The 15,182-nt window shown below is 42.6% G+C and overlaps 1 protein-coding gene across 2 annotated transcripts; it reads left to right on the forward strand.

The window, feature by feature from the left end:
• Window positions 1-4,142: 4,142 nt before the first annotated feature.
• On the forward strand, window positions 4,143-14,948 carry PDK4 (pyruvate dehydrogenase kinase 4). Of its 2 annotated transcripts, XR_007505846.1 has the most exons (12): window positions 4,143-4,591; window positions 5,449-5,590; window positions 6,632-6,703; window positions 7,288-7,472; window positions 7,908-7,997; window positions 8,513-8,590; window positions 9,247-9,323; window positions 10,044-10,142; window positions 10,431-10,541; window positions 11,256-11,369; window positions 12,417-13,750; window positions 13,784-14,948. XR_007505846.1 is itself a non-coding variant. In XM_049798843.1 (11 exons), the coding sequence occupies exons 1-11, from the start codon at window positions 4,444-4,446 to the stop codon at window positions 12,558-12,560; spliced, it is 1,260 nt and encodes a 419-aa protein (XP_049654800.1). In that variant the 5' UTR covers window positions 4,143-4,443; the 3' UTR covers window positions 12,561-14,948. The 2 variants fall into 2 exon arrangements, 1 of the variants encoding a protein (XP_049654800.1); XM_049798843.1 differs by having other exon boundaries at window positions 12,417-14,948.
• Window positions 14,949-15,182: the final 234 nt, after the last annotated feature.

Raw genomic sequence — 15,182 nt, forward strand, 5'->3', positions numbered from 1 at the left:
CTACTGTACTCTTGACTTTTGCAAACTATGAGCGAGCGGGGGAGATTGCGCAAGTGCTGGCGCAGCTGCAGGACCTTTCCCTCACTGAACCGGCAGCGGGGCTGGGCACGCCAGCCTGTTTGTGTGCTGCTCCACAACCTTTCACCTACTTCGGCTATCTTTGGCCGCGCCGGGAGCCCTCGGCAGCTTGACAGCTCCTGCGGCTGCAGCGTTAGGTGACAGAAAGATGAGAACGGGAAGATATGACCCTTGTTTGTAATGCTATTTCTGTCTTTTTTTCCATGCAAAGGGCCACATGAATATTTAGAAAACAAACGCATTAGTAGATTAAAGTATCAATCCAATTGCCTAAATGCAGACCCATCTGCAGGCAGAGGGTAAGTGCTTTTCCCATGGTACTGCTGGAAATTTCACGAAGTGCTGTGAATACAGCTCATGCCCTTCAGTCATCAGGCCATTCCTTCCGCTTACATTCAAAACTTTCTAGTGCTACCATTAATTTCCACCCTGAATACTGCTCCTCCTGGGTCATCATTTTCCCTTCCTTACAAAAGCTGGATTAGAAGTTGCCTTTGTCCCTAGTAGAAAATGTTTTTTTTCCCTCTGGTTTCCCAAGGGAAAAAACTTCAATAATGTTGCCTGTTCACCTGTTTGCCACACCATCCCTCCTACCCATTTCAACCAAATTTGAATCAACTTCCTACAAACTTTGTACAAACTGGCAGATGGTTGAGGGAGGAGAGATTCAAATTTTGGTCCACACTGAGGAAAAGGCAGGGGAAACTCGGCCTAGACTCATTCTACTAGCCAGCAGTAACCCCACTAGCTGTCACACATATTCTGGCTGGTCAGGAGAGGGTACCCAGCCCAGCACATCATACTGTGTCTCCAGCGCTTGTTGGCAGGTGGGTTAGGAAGAAGAGCCTTAAATTTGTGTCCCCGTGGGAGAAAAAGGTAGGGCAAAATCTGTCAAGACACCTTCTATTAGACATCAGCAACATGGCCAGTTATCATGTGTTCTGGCTGATAGCCAGGAACACAGCTCTGACCTAAGTACACCATGTTGCGTCTCTAGCACTGGGGAGGACATAAGGAACATTGAGGAGGGAGACAACCGATTGTGATGGATAGCAATTAGGAAACAAATGGACAGGAATCCGGGCTTCATGTGTTTCACTCTTCTAGACCCAGCTGTTGTGCAAAAAAAGCAGAATGTTAATGCAGCTCCATTTTCTTAAGGATAGTTGGCAAAACATTACTGTGACTGAGCAACTGAAAGCGTTACTGCCTTTTCAAAACTTCCCCCAGGACAGTTCAGAAGAGGAAAGTTAAAATATTAAAGCAGCAGAAATAAGACCCCATCTGATGAATGCTGGACTTCAGAATCTGGTACTGTCTTTCACCATCAAAATCCTGTTCTGCAACCATCACGTGCACTGGGGCTTCAGGAGGAAGGGGGAAACGGTGGTTTGGAGAGGAAATAAAGTGAGAACAAACAGTACTGCAGTCAAGATAGATTGTGGAGTTATTTGAAGTGGTTACAATTTTCACAGCCTAGTCTTCTTCACATGCAGCTTGGCTGACCATGAATCCTGATATATTCATAGGTCCTTAAAGACCATCTAGTTCCAACCCCCCTGCCATGGGCAGGGACATCTTCCACTAGACCAGATTGCTCAAAGCCCCATGCAACCTGGCCTTGAACACCTCCAGAGAGGGGGCATACACAACCTTGCTGGGCAACCCGATCCAGTGTCTCACCACCCTCACAGTGGAGAACTTCTTCCTTATATTTTTACCTCTGTGCCTAAAACTTAACTGTCTTGCCCAATATTCAGGAAAACCCTAACAATTATTTATATATCATTTATATATCAGATATGTCATTTATGTCTACAGGAATGGAAAGTTATATAGTTCAGAACATACTGTAATATATAACCCATCACGCAAAGAGCAAGAAGCAAATTTGCATTTTGAAGCAGACACGCTTCTTCCAGAAGCTCACTGGAGCAATAAAACTCTGTTAGATGTTGCACTGCTGATGTGTAAAATTCTTGTAGAAGTTTGGTTTGATTTGAAAAGCATCCAGGTTTTGAGCTACTGGAGCCTTGCCCTTTTAATAATTGGGGAAGGCAATACACTTCCTCTATTTCCTGCAACTATAATTATACTGTTTGTTCAGAGCGAAAATGAATATGTAAGATTTTTGTTCATCCCTTACTGCATATAACTACCAGCAAAACTATGAGAAAACAAGTTGCTGTAAAGAAGAGGAACGTAAACAACAGGAATTATTCCTAGCAGACTTCTTCCCTATTCGGAACAGAGTGTGTAATGCAACTACTCAGAAAGGTTATTCAAGTTACTTATGTTAAGCAGGGCCAGCACACCAGCAGATTAAAATAAAGTATCTCAATAGGAACAGAAATAGTGGCCTTATAAACTAGAATAACTGCCTAGTGCGGAGAACTTTCTTGACTCAGATTTTATTGCAAAGTGTCACTCTTGAGATTCTTGCGTGCCATTGATTAGTGGCTTCAGGAAGAACATGAAACAAAATAAAAGCTATTCTACACATGCTCCATAATTTAAACAACTTTGTATGATATTTTTACTTCCATGAGTCATCTGCAACTTGCAGGCAAACAAAGTTAAAACAGTCAAAAGCAAACTCCAACATCTATTCTTAAATTTTCAACTTCTGGCAACTGTAGGAAAAATCAAAATGGTTACATTTGCTATTATTAGATGTCTTCATTTTGCTTTGTTTCATAGGCCAACATTCAAACACTGTAGTAAAACATAATGTATCTGACGGAACAGTAACAGAGTAACTCACCCAGTAAGATAATAAACCAGAAAGTACAGTGGGAGTAGAACAGTAAGCAGGGATAACAGACATAATGACTAGGAAGACAAAAATGAGATAAAGTTTAAAAAAAATCTAGCGATAAGCTGAAGTGTTGTCCTCTGCCTAGTATAAGAGTAAATAGTATATAGTATAATTAGTATATAACTAAGTATATGAGTATTTTCCCTCCCATGAAAAAAAGTATGCGTATTTCTGTGTGTGTAGAAACACACACATATAAAGATTGGACTGAGGACTTCTATGTAAGCGTTAAGGCTCTATTCTTTTGTATCGTTGTTTTAATGCCACATGCTCTTGCTGCTACTGCCCAAGATTTAGGATGTCAGGAAGTCCTTTGCCGACATTAACTCCGTTCTTCGACGCATTATGCAAAGCCTGCCTTTAGTGAAGTGGAGTGGGAGCCTTGGGGAAAAGCCGGGCAGCGCTGGAGATCAAAGCCGCCTCTCCGGTGAAGGGGAAAGGTGTGAAGGTGCGCAGGCTCTCTCTCCCCAGCCCATCCGTGACCCCGGGAGGCGAGCGGGCCGCCAGAGAGCCGCTCGGTCAGTCACCTCTGGGGTCAGCTCTAGAGAGAGTAGATAAGGGTCACATGGCGATCTGGGACCAGTGCGTCACCGAAGCAGCTGTCTCCAGGTATTTGGTCACTACTAATCCGGGTCACAGCGATGACCTACAAGCCAAGCGCCCCGACCCAGGCCCGTGGTTAGGCTCCAATTTTGCCCCCGTCACACCTCCGCGCCTTCTCTGCGCCGACCCCGCACTTTCAGCGATTCCACCGCTCGCGTCCCCTGCGCTTGGCGCAGAGCGACGGCTTCCCCGCCGGTCAACCCACAGGACACCCGCCTAACGCCTCACGGCCGGCAACGCGGCCGCCGCTACAGCAGCCGCCAGCGGCCGCCGCCCGGGCCGGGCGGGCCGGGCCCGCTCCCCGCCGCCCGGGGGACCCCCGGCGCCCATTGGCCGCCTCTGGAAGGCCGGATCCCCCCTCAGCGGCCAATGGGGAGCGGGAGGAGCGCGGGCGCCCTCGGCGGTTGGCAAGGCCGCCCCGCCGCTGACATTGCCCGGCCCCTGCCCAGTAAACAAGGTCGCGGGAGGCGGCGCGGGGCCAGCACCCCCGCCCCGCCCCCGGGCCCCGAGGCTGCCCCGCGGCCAGCTCGGCGCCCCTGGCGCTTCCCCCGCGGGGCTGGCGACGCGCCCGCTGCCCGCGGGGACGGCGCGGGGCGGGGGGGGGGGGTAAGGGGGAAGCCCTGCCAACGGCTGTCACGAGCCGCCACGCGCGGGGAACGTTCCGTTAGGGGCAGCGGGGCGTGGCCTGCCGAGCCCCGCCCCCCCGGGGGCTGTAAATAGAGGCGGCACGTGAAGCCGCCCGCCACAGGCGAGGGGAGAACGCGAGTCCCACCGGCGCCTACCGGACCACACACACCCACCCGACTGAGACCCACCGGACCACACACCCACCCGACTGATACCCACCGGATACCCACCCACCGACTCACACACCCACCGACCCGCTTACCTGCCACCCACCCACCCACCGACCGACCGACCGACGGACCGACGCCCCGGGAGCGATGAAGGCCGCCCGGATCGCCCTGCGCACCGCCGCCCCCCTGGCTGGGGCCAGCGGCAGCAGCAGCCGCGGCCGGTTGCCGCGGGAAGTGGAGGAGTTTTCCCGCTTCTCGCCCTCCCCGCTCTCCATCAAGCAGTTGCTGGACTTCGGTGAGAGGCGGGACGAGCAGGGGAGGGCCGGGCCGGGCCGGGGGGTCCGCTCGGCGGGGGACGGCTGCAAGCCCGCCGCTCGGAGGCGCGTCTCCCCCTTGAGGGGCGAGCGCGGGGACTGCGGCGGGAGCGGGGTGCGGGCGCGGCGCTGCTGGGGCCGGGGGAGGCGGCGATCCGCCCGCCCGCCCGGAGGGGCCCGGGCTCTGCCCGCGCTGAAGGCGCTGCCGCCCCCCGGCCTGACTCCCCAGCGCCAGGGCGGAGGGAGGGGAGCGGCCCCTCGACCACCCCCGGCCTCAGGCACCCGCCGGCCAGTTGCCGGGCGACGGTGAGCTGGGACTGCCTCGGTCAAGGCTGGAGATGCGCTACAGCTCCGTTTCGGTGGTGGTCTCGGGATGGGGGGGGGGGGGGGGGGGGCGAGAGTGAAATCAGCTAAGGGATGTTTTCGTGTTCTGCTAGCGGGGAGGAGTCATTAGTCTTGTCTGGCCGGAGCGTACAAGCTGTACCCAGATCCGATTACCGCTGTGGCAGCTGTAAAGCCTGTGCTCACATGACACTTTCAGACGTCACCCCAAAGCAGCCCGTGTTTACGAAGGCTGGAGTGCTGCTTCTACAGGATTACAAATAAGTCCCGTGTCTAAATGGGAAATGTCCAAGTATTCCTCCCAGGAGCACGCTGCGTCTCGCTGTCACGTAAACAACAGTCAGCACAAACATATACTTAGGCTTAGGAGAACTGTCCAGTAATAACGCAGTGATTGTAAAGGAATATAGTCCTGAAGTCTGTGGAAAGACAGAGCGATTTGTAGTTGGACCTTGATACTTCTTACACAAAACTTTTATTTTGGATTTATTCATAGGCTCAACTAATGGATGTGAGAGAACTTCTTTTGCATTTTTGCGACAAGAACTTCCTGTGAGGTTTGCAAACATCCTGAGAGAAATTGAACTTCTTCCTGATAAACTACTAGGCACTCCATCAGTACAATTAGTAAAAAGCTGGTAAGTAAGAACTACTGGAATTCAGTCTGTAAAATAACATAGCTTTGACAACTTGGTTGTCATAGACTTTTTTGAATAGTAGAAGACAATAACAAAGTACACCAGAAATGTCCTTCCTTCATTCAAGCTGAATTGCAAGTTGTTATACACTGTCCTTTTTTAGCATACTAAAATTAAATTGAAAAACAACATAGTTATATTTTTATTTTTAAATAGTTTGGGTGGGTTTTTTTTTAAACAGTTTGAAATCATGAGATTTGCTCTACTAGCTTTCTCTTTAAGAAGGGAGAGAAGAAAACATTTTGTTTTCACATAGCATTACAGCCCCTCAGAGCTACACAAAAATGGGAAAGCAAGCTATATACTTGTTTGGGTCTCTCACCGATGAAATTACTAACAGAGCTTCCGTTCCATAGCATATTGCCTTGGCCTGTCCAGCAAGTGTTTGGAATTCAGGTAACATAATCTCTGCAGTTCACACAGTGGTTGAATCTGATCTAACCTTGCTTTACTGGCACAGTTGCAGCACTTGCAAGGATGGCTGACATAAAGGGCAAAAGCATTAGAGTGAGATCCAGAAACTGTTCTTAATCCTGCAAACAGGTGTGCCTTTGCAGTATGCGTCAAGGCTGTCAGATGTTAGCACAAGAGGCTCAAGTACTTAGCTTGTGCCGAAGCTGATCAGATTTGGAAAAAATTTTGCTTAGGTGGCTTCCTGATCAGTATTGTCATTTGGACCTTCTTTTGAAACACCTCTCTTTTCAAGAATTGTAAGGGGATACTACATACCTAAAGTGAGGGTTTAGATTCCTTTCTGCGTGGCAGGCACAAGAAAGGACTTTGAAAACTTACAGGGTTCAGGCGGTCAGGAAGTGTCCATCTGTGATCCTGTACTTGGATGGAACTTTGATTCTTCAAAAACACTTCAAACTTCTAGCTGACTTATTAAGAGTAATGATTTGTACAATAAAGTATTTTTCCTGTTCTAGACTAATAAGAATCAAACTAATAGCATATATTTCTTGTGTTCTTTTTCAATAGGTACATCCAAAGCCTAATGGAGCTGGTTGAGTTCCATCAGAAAAGCCCAGAAGACCAAAAAGTCTTATCTGAGTAAGGTTTTAATTTGTTTCTTTGAACTTTTGATCTCACATTCCACTTTTCACAATGTAGTCAGTTTAGAATGACAGCTGTCATGAGCTGAATTTGATAATCTAGCATGAGGTGCTGTGCGTAGAGCAAGCTGGTTTAAATCTGATCATGTTTAGCAATGTTGCAAATAAATATGACCCCTTGCACCTTGGTTTCAGGGCCATACTACCCCTTGAACTGTCATGACAGAGAAATATCAACAAAAATTATCTGCGATGTCACATCCCTGCTTTTTTCCAAGATGTCAGCTAGGTGTCTTTTTCCCTTCCTCCCATTCTCCTCTGCTCAAACTATTATGAGTGAGTAAACAGGCAGTGAATTTGACATGGCTAATGATTACACCTTTTGGATTAAAAATATCAAACTCTTTTGGTTTAGGTCAGTGAGGGATTACTTTTAAAAGAATGAAAAAACAGACTGTACTTTAATGTTAAGGTTGTTATGCACTTACCTGTGCTGCTGATGGATTAGATAATGACATTGTACAAAGCTTGCCTCCATGTAGTCTTAGAATAATGTTCTAAAAAGATCTCTTTTTTACCTAGCTTTATAGATACATTAATCAGAGTCCGAAACAGACATCACGATGTGGTTCCTACAATGGCACAAGGAGTAATTGAATACAAAGACATTTATAAAGTAGATCCTGTCACCAATCAAAACATTCAGTATTTTTTGGATCGTTTTTACATGAGCCGTATTTCTACACGGATGCTAATGAACCAACACAGTAAGTAGAAATTTTTACCTGAGGAAAAACTTCAACCTAGTGAGAAACATGTTAATATAAACATTTCTTAAAACCATTGGAGATCTGCCTCAGATAATTCTGTGTGACACTGAAAAGTTAGAAACTGAGTGTATGACTTACAAAAGTAATGGGAAAACTTGTTTTCTGGACTACAGACTAATTGTATTAAGTCTTGTGCAGAACATGCAGGGATCTCGTTCTTTACATCTGAAAAGCCTTTAGATGTTGAACTACAGAAAAGCCAACATAGTTTGCTGGCAGTAGAAAGAGTTTTTAACTCAGAAAAGGCAGAAACAACACTCAGTATTTTATATGTGATTATGTGTTGTGATCACACTGAATTATTCTAAATTTAAGGCTTCTTTAACATACAGTATTTGGGATTAAATACCATATGTTTTTCATTTCAAACAGCCCTTCTTTTTGATGATAAATCTGGCTCAGGGCACCCAAGGCACATTGGAAGTATTGATCCTTGTTGTGACGTCGCTGAAGTAGTGAATGGTACGTATTCTCAGAGCCTTAACATTTCTCTCAGTGATCAGTATTTACATCTTGTGGCAAGCAATTAGGGTAACCAACATGCTGACTGGTTTTTGTTGAAATAGCTGAAAGCAGACTATCAAAACATGAGCTTTTATAGGACAGAATTTAAAATACAAAGCACCACTTAGAAATGTGTTGGAATAAGGCCTAGCAAGTGACAGATGAAGTAGAAATTAAAGTTGTCTGTGGTGTTGAGATCGGCCTTACCTACTGATAGATAACAGATGTGTCTGTTTTACCAAGTTATCGAATTGTTCTGAAGATTTGCACACGCTGCTGTAATTGCCTATTTGTTCTCAGTTTTTACTGCTCATAGTGGATGCAACATTATCATTCCTTTGAGACACAGGCTTAGAGTGTTCCACACCTTAGCAGCTACTGCAGTTAAAAATCATATTTTGCCATGCATTAGAATGAATTTCTACAGTTTTTGATACTACACTTCACGTATTTTATTTCAATAAATATTTCAGATGCTTTTGAAAGTTCCAAGATGTTGTGTGACCAGTATTACTTAACATCTCCAGAACTGAAGCTTAACCAAGTGAATGGTAAGATGAGAGCTTTTACATCTGTCTTCCTATTGGTAGCCAAACTGCAGCTTTTACTGAATCAAAAGGTTCCCATTTCTGTAGCCATAATGGTACATACCAGTTGATCTGTCTTTGGCTAGTTCCTCTTCGTTTTCTGTTACAGGCACCTCATTTAATCTCCTGTGTTAGAACCCAAATGTCATTGTATCTTAAACACTAGATTTCCTGAAGTAACATTTAGGAATTTGAGAGAAGCAAGACTAACCTGTACTTAAAGTAACATAAGTTGCTAGAGAGGAGCTCTGTCTCTGGGGTGAGGAAGTGGGGCTATTGACTGACATACTGGTTCTGGTCCAAGCTGCCTGCATCTGTCTGACCTCAGGCAGTCTGCTTAACCTCTGAAATCCTTTAATTATAAAAGGGAATTAATACTTGATTTTTTTTTTCAGTTTATCTGAAACAAAACTGTTATTAAGCAAGTGGCAATTACAATCTAAACACTGTCAGGAGTGCATAAAGTTGTTAGCTCATTTTAGAGGGGAAAAAAACCAAAACTGAATCTTGGTTTATTTTGTTTGTTTTGGCATATGGCTTGCTTATTTTAAAATTTGGATACAATACAGAAAAATTCTATCACCCTTTTAAATCTTGCTTGTATTTTTCCCTTCCTCTAGGAAAATTTCCAGGAGAGCCAATTAACATTGTATACGTTCCATCTCATCTTTTTCACATGCTTTTTGAGCTCTTCAAGGTAAGTCAGTACAAACTTGTTTCTTCCTTTAGTAGTCTGAGCTGGAGTCAATACTTAAAATTGCTAGCTACGTCTGAATGAAGTAAAGCTCTGCATAGGACAGTGAGATTTCTAAAATTTTCTTATTTGGGGAAATAGCTTTGGCAGTTGGGAAACGAATGATTGCAGTTTGTAGGAGAGTATTTGGATGCTTTCGTGTGGTGGTAAATGGGACAGGGTAAGGGAGAGAGAGTAAAAGTGGGACATGGGCTTGTGACCACTGCTAATCTTCTGCTCTTAGTGGTTACATCTGTGGTGCAGGTTTGCTCTGGTGCCTTTTCTGTGGAGTGGGTGATAGCATCTTGAAGTAGTGAATGGGGCTGAACTAATGTGCTGCCAACATGGGGTGCAGAATTCTGGCAGCCTTTAGCAACTCCTGAACTCTGCTCTTCTCCAGAAACCAGGATACTTCTAAGGGACTTATGTTAATTTAATTGGCTGAGTTATGTTGGGCAAGAACAGTGGTAATCTTTCACACATAGAAGAGTCTTGGCTATGCTTAGTCACTTCTAGGTGTGAGGCCTCCTCTGCTCCTGTTAACACTAAATTGCTAAGTGTGTTGCTTAGGAACTAGGCACTGATAGAAATAGACGGTAATGGTGCTCAGCCTCTGTGTAACACGGGTATGATTTTAAGTACGTAGATCCAACACTCTGATAATGGTAACCTTCTTTTCCATAGAATTCAATGAGGGCAACTGTTGAATTCCAAGAAAACAGTCCTTCCCTTTCTCCAATTGAAGTGACAGTTGTTCTAGGAAAAGAAGACCTGGCAATTAAGGTATTTTTTTGGCCTACTACAATATGGGCTTAATGTAATCTTTATGATTTCACATGCTGCAGCAAATTCTATTAAAACAACTTCCAGCCTCTGACAACAGATTAAAGATACTATGCATGAGCATTCTGTTGATAGTCTCCATTTAGCACAGTTATCTAACTGAAAAATAATATGCTGCAAAACAAATGTTTGCATTTATTACTATTGGGAAGGTTTGTTCAAGTAACAGCATTTTAATTACTATTCTTAGTATGTGATTGTAGTTAACTTTATTCTCTCTTAAATCAGATCTCAGACAGAGGAGGCGGTGTTCCAGTAAGGAAAATTGAGCGGCTGTTTAGCTATATGTATTCCACAGCACCAAGGCCAAGGATGGATGATGGTCGAAATACCCCTCTTGTAAGATATTTTCAATACTCATGTTGCTAATAAGGTTGCTGTAAGTGTTGAACAGATTGCTAGGTTAATAAATAAGGAAACGCTACGTCCACCCTACTGCTTTGTGGGGTATGCAAAGATTATTGAGCCTCATAAATATGAATTAACATTTTCTGAAGCAGATTTTTAATATCTAGGTTAGTGGACAAAAATATGCTCTTAAAGATATAAACAAAGAAGAACATTCCAACCTGAATCTAACCCTGGGTTTTTTCTTATACTCCAATGACAGTAATTTACTTGGTCTTCATTCCCACTCATTCCTCAAACTTGTTATAAACTATGCTGTCTTTATGGAGGCAAGCACAACTGGAATAGGCTTAGACTATTGTTGTTTATCTAGCAGTAGCAAATTTCTTTTACTAATCAAGCTGTACTTGCAAAAACGGGGGAGGGAAAATACAGAAATGTAATGTGTGAATGTGGGGTATGTATATAAACCTTCCCTCTTGGAGATTTGTTGGGTTTTTTCTTTCTTGTGGTTTTGAGTTTTTTAATGGTCAGTTTCAATATTCTCTATGAAACTGTGTAGAGATGTCTATTTTCTTTTAAGAGAAGAGGAAGTGCAAAGGACTTTAACACTTTAAAATCTCCGAACAATCTCCAGCTATTTAATTTTAAATCATAAGAGCTAGGAAAAAAATAAATTAATTTTGTCTTTTACTTTGTTTTTAGGCTGGCTTTGGGTATGGCTTGCCAATTTCTCGTCTGTATGCCAAATACTTTCAAGGAGATCTAAATCTCTACTCCATATGTGGTTATGGAACAGATGCTATTATCTACTTGAAGGTACATATTTTGATTTGGTTAAATAAAAGATAACTACCATTAATGCAGTGACGTAACTACTCAGTATCATTTTAAGGTAAACAAACTCCCTGCTCATGAGAAGAAAAGCTCCCATTTTTATTAAGAAATGCCAGTAAGATTTGTAACTGGTATCTGGAATTAAAAAGGTCACTTGGCTTTAACTAGTCTACTTGAAAAACTACTAGCGAGAGCCCTGCTTGTTTTTAGTTTGTATCAATATTTGTTATCTGCTGGTTCATGGAATACAAAGTACCAGAAGGAAGTGAAGTAACAGAAAGGTGTGAGCAACACATCTGGTTTCTTTACTGTAGTTTCTCTACTCTTGACAACCAGAAAGTCTGTGTAAACTAATACTTAAAGACTCTAGTATCTGGTCCTATTCAACATCTACTATGTAGCCCATATATGGGATTCAGATACCAGTAATCTTGAATACCTGGCATATAACATGCACTGCTGTTTTTATAAAAAGTAACCTGGAAAAAAGGACTACATATTCTTTTCTACTTTCTGTGCTTACTCATGGGAAAAAGTTGTTTTGAATTTCTTCTAGTAAACCAAAAACATAGTTCCAAGCACACTGAAGCACAACCAGAGAAGCAGTACAAAAGGAAGAGACAGTTTGACTATATATGTGTTACATCTGTATTTAACAATTTCCCAATAGAATATGATTTTTTTTTAACTGCAAAATATGAAAGTAGGAAAGGAACACATTCTAAAATTTCTCTGGAGTTTGGTAAATGCAAGTTCTTTTCCATGTCTTCCAGGACTATCTTGAAACCAGGTTACAGAGTAACTCTTCAGGCCTATAAAAAAATGCATTTGATGTTACTGCATTTGTACTGCCCAATTATCAAAAGCAAACATAGATACTGAAGTAGATAAACTACTGCATCTATTGTGTAAATAACTTTGGTTTGTAGTGTTACTGGCTTAACACTTGAAACCTACTGCATGAATTTTTGAAAAGTGGCATTATTGAGAGGTAGGAACCAAGTAACATTTTTTTCTTCTTGATTTTAGGCCTTATCAACAGAATCAATAGAAAAACTCCCAGTTTTTAACAAATCGGCTTCCAAGCATTACCAGGCTACCTCAGAGGCAGATGACTGGTGTGTCCCAAGCAAAGACCCAAGGGATGTATCAAAGCAGAGTGCAGCTCTCTGAAGAGAAGTTGGGATCGAGGCACCCATGGGGATCAAGCTGGCTTCTCAAAGACTAGTGTTTGGAAGTACTTGTCTACCTCCAAACAAACAAATTCTTCAGTTTCAGGACTGGCAGAAGAGAAAGAAGGCAAGGCTATTACAGCCTAGGCTGTATGCACTGAATGTGAAATCTTGCTTTGGACTTCAGATGAGGAAAATGGCGCATATGTCTTTAAAGAAGAGATGTATATAGAGGAAAATCAGACTATTTTTCATATGATCAAAGACTTGAAGTGGTAGAGGTGTGCAATTTTTGAGTCCTGTTTAATGCTTGAATTCTGAATACTGATAAATGTCAGTTATGCTTGTGTATATTTTTCTCCTAGAATAGTTATCAGTGGATCATCTTATTACAGAACTTCTCAGGTAATAGATAACACCTGTAATTTAAAGCTGTAGTTGTAACATTTGGAAAAGATCCACTTAACATGGCAGTGTTGTAGCAAGATACAAACAACATTCACATACAGCCTGACTGGAAGGGAGGGAGCCCTGGGAGGTAGGGAGAAAGTGTTTTCCATATATATAAGGAAGTCCTGTTTAAGAAAAAACTCTATTCCAGTAATAACTCTTATGTGATGCCTTGCTCTGTGAGTTACATTGCTAGATTTTTTTTTAAGTTAAGCTGTTCCTGGAAAAACTAGCCAAGTAAGGCTCCTATGCATAAGGTACCTAACAAAGAAATCAGGATATTTTCGAAAGCTACTGGAAAGAAATAGAGAGCTACTGGTTATAGCAGCTATAAGGTTAGGCTACATCCCCACACTCCAGAAAGCATGTGCCACGTAAGTCGGTTAGGATTTTCCAAGAACTGAAGTCAGACATGCAAGTTGAATGGAAAGGTTTTGGTGATCTGTATTATGTAAGCATGATGTGGGAAACAGCATGCGTAAAACATGGTCTCATGGTTCCTTTTTGTCGTGCTGTTAGAAGATTAGTGGCTCAGTACACTAAACCAAAATCTGCCTATCGTCTTTGTCAAATTTGTATTGGACCACACCAGCTCAAAGAGGTGTATGGGGGTTCTACACCCTGAAAGCTGTGATGAGCACTGAAAGTCTGTTTGAAAGGTTTTCAGGAAGAGTGGTCTTGGAACAAGAATTTCATTCTAAGAACTGTTCATTGCAATGGAAAGGGCTTAGGAAATGAGAAGTTTCAAAATACGAATAGCACTGAAAATGATAGAGTAACTTCTATGAACAGCAAAATACTGGGGAGTTGTCACAGGAACAGTGCCAGTGGGAGAGAGCTGTTGGGAAAAATAGTCCATTCCCAATAAGCTTCTTCCTTCCCCATCTTTCTGCATTTTCCCCCTTACAAGCAAGGTAAACTTAATGACAGAATAGAAGTTAAACTATTGGACGTTGCCAAACTGGCCTGTCAAAGTTCATCAGGGCTGTATAATATTACTTGATATTTTTTTTAAAGTAATTAGCATATTAGCTTAAGTGTCTATGATCCTTTGCAAGAAGTTGCAAGTACAGTATTTAAAGCATCCTGCTCAGCTGTATGGCAGTTTTCTAAACCAGATCTGTACTTGTTGGACAGAAAGCCACTCCATACTCTACTGTGAATATCAAATATTTTTTAATAGAAACAAGAGAAAGCTGGAACTACCTTTGTGTTCTAGAAGTTCTGTTGGGATAGATTTCTCCATCAAAAATAAAAATGTATTTCATTACTTAAATAAATTTAGAAGTATTGGTGATAACTGCTGAGCATAGTGACTTCAGTACTGCATCAAGGCTGTTTTTATCCCAGTGAATAAGCTGCAGTCACCAGATCTTGTATCTGAGATAAGCTCAGTGAATGAAATGGATAATAAAAGTAAAATATATTTGTCTAGAATATACAGGTGTGAAAAAGCTGCCTTCACTGCCATAATACACTTGAGTATTGAATACAAGGTTACAAAAACATACCTAGGTAGTTGTTGTCAAGTAAACACAAATTATACCTCTCTGTCTGCACCCGGTAATGCTTGAACATGAGTTGTGATCTCATGGTATACTGTACATCTGTAACATAGCTGCAGCTCCTCCAGGTAGGAGCTGTAACTTCTCTCTCAAAGCAGCTGAAGCACACGGTTCCTGTAAACATATCTGTAATGTTGCTTGCAGAGGGAAGCTGTAGAACACATTCACGATGCAGACAGAGGTATGTATAGCACTTAAGGAACCCATGTGGAATCTCAAGTATTAAAAATTACTTAAGGGCTATTTACCTAGATAATAGAGGACCTCTTTCAGCATTTACTGAATTTTTATTCCTGAAAGTAAAGCAGTAGTATTAAGCCTTTTACTTGGATGTAGATGTTTAAATAATTTTATAATAAAATCTTCTAAATGGTTGTCTAGTATCTATTTTCTTTTAAGAAGTCTAATGCAAGCAATGGCCTTTTTTATTTTAAGTCTTACCAAGCAGAGTTGAGCAAAGCAACTTTCATACTGTGTCAAATAGATGTAGCAGGGGCGAGAAACACTGAAACAGTCTGCTTACCCTTAATGTTGCATCTGAGAATTTACATAGTGCCTAAAATCAGTGCATCACCTCACATGTTACCTTTTTAATTAGGAAGCATTCA

This window comes from Accipiter gentilis, chromosome 4 (genome assembly GCF_929443795.1).
Source record: "Accipiter gentilis chromosome 4, bAccGen1.1, whole genome shotgun sequence".
Lineage (NCBI taxonomy): Eukaryota > Metazoa > Chordata > Aves > Accipitriformes > Accipitridae > Astur > Astur gentilis.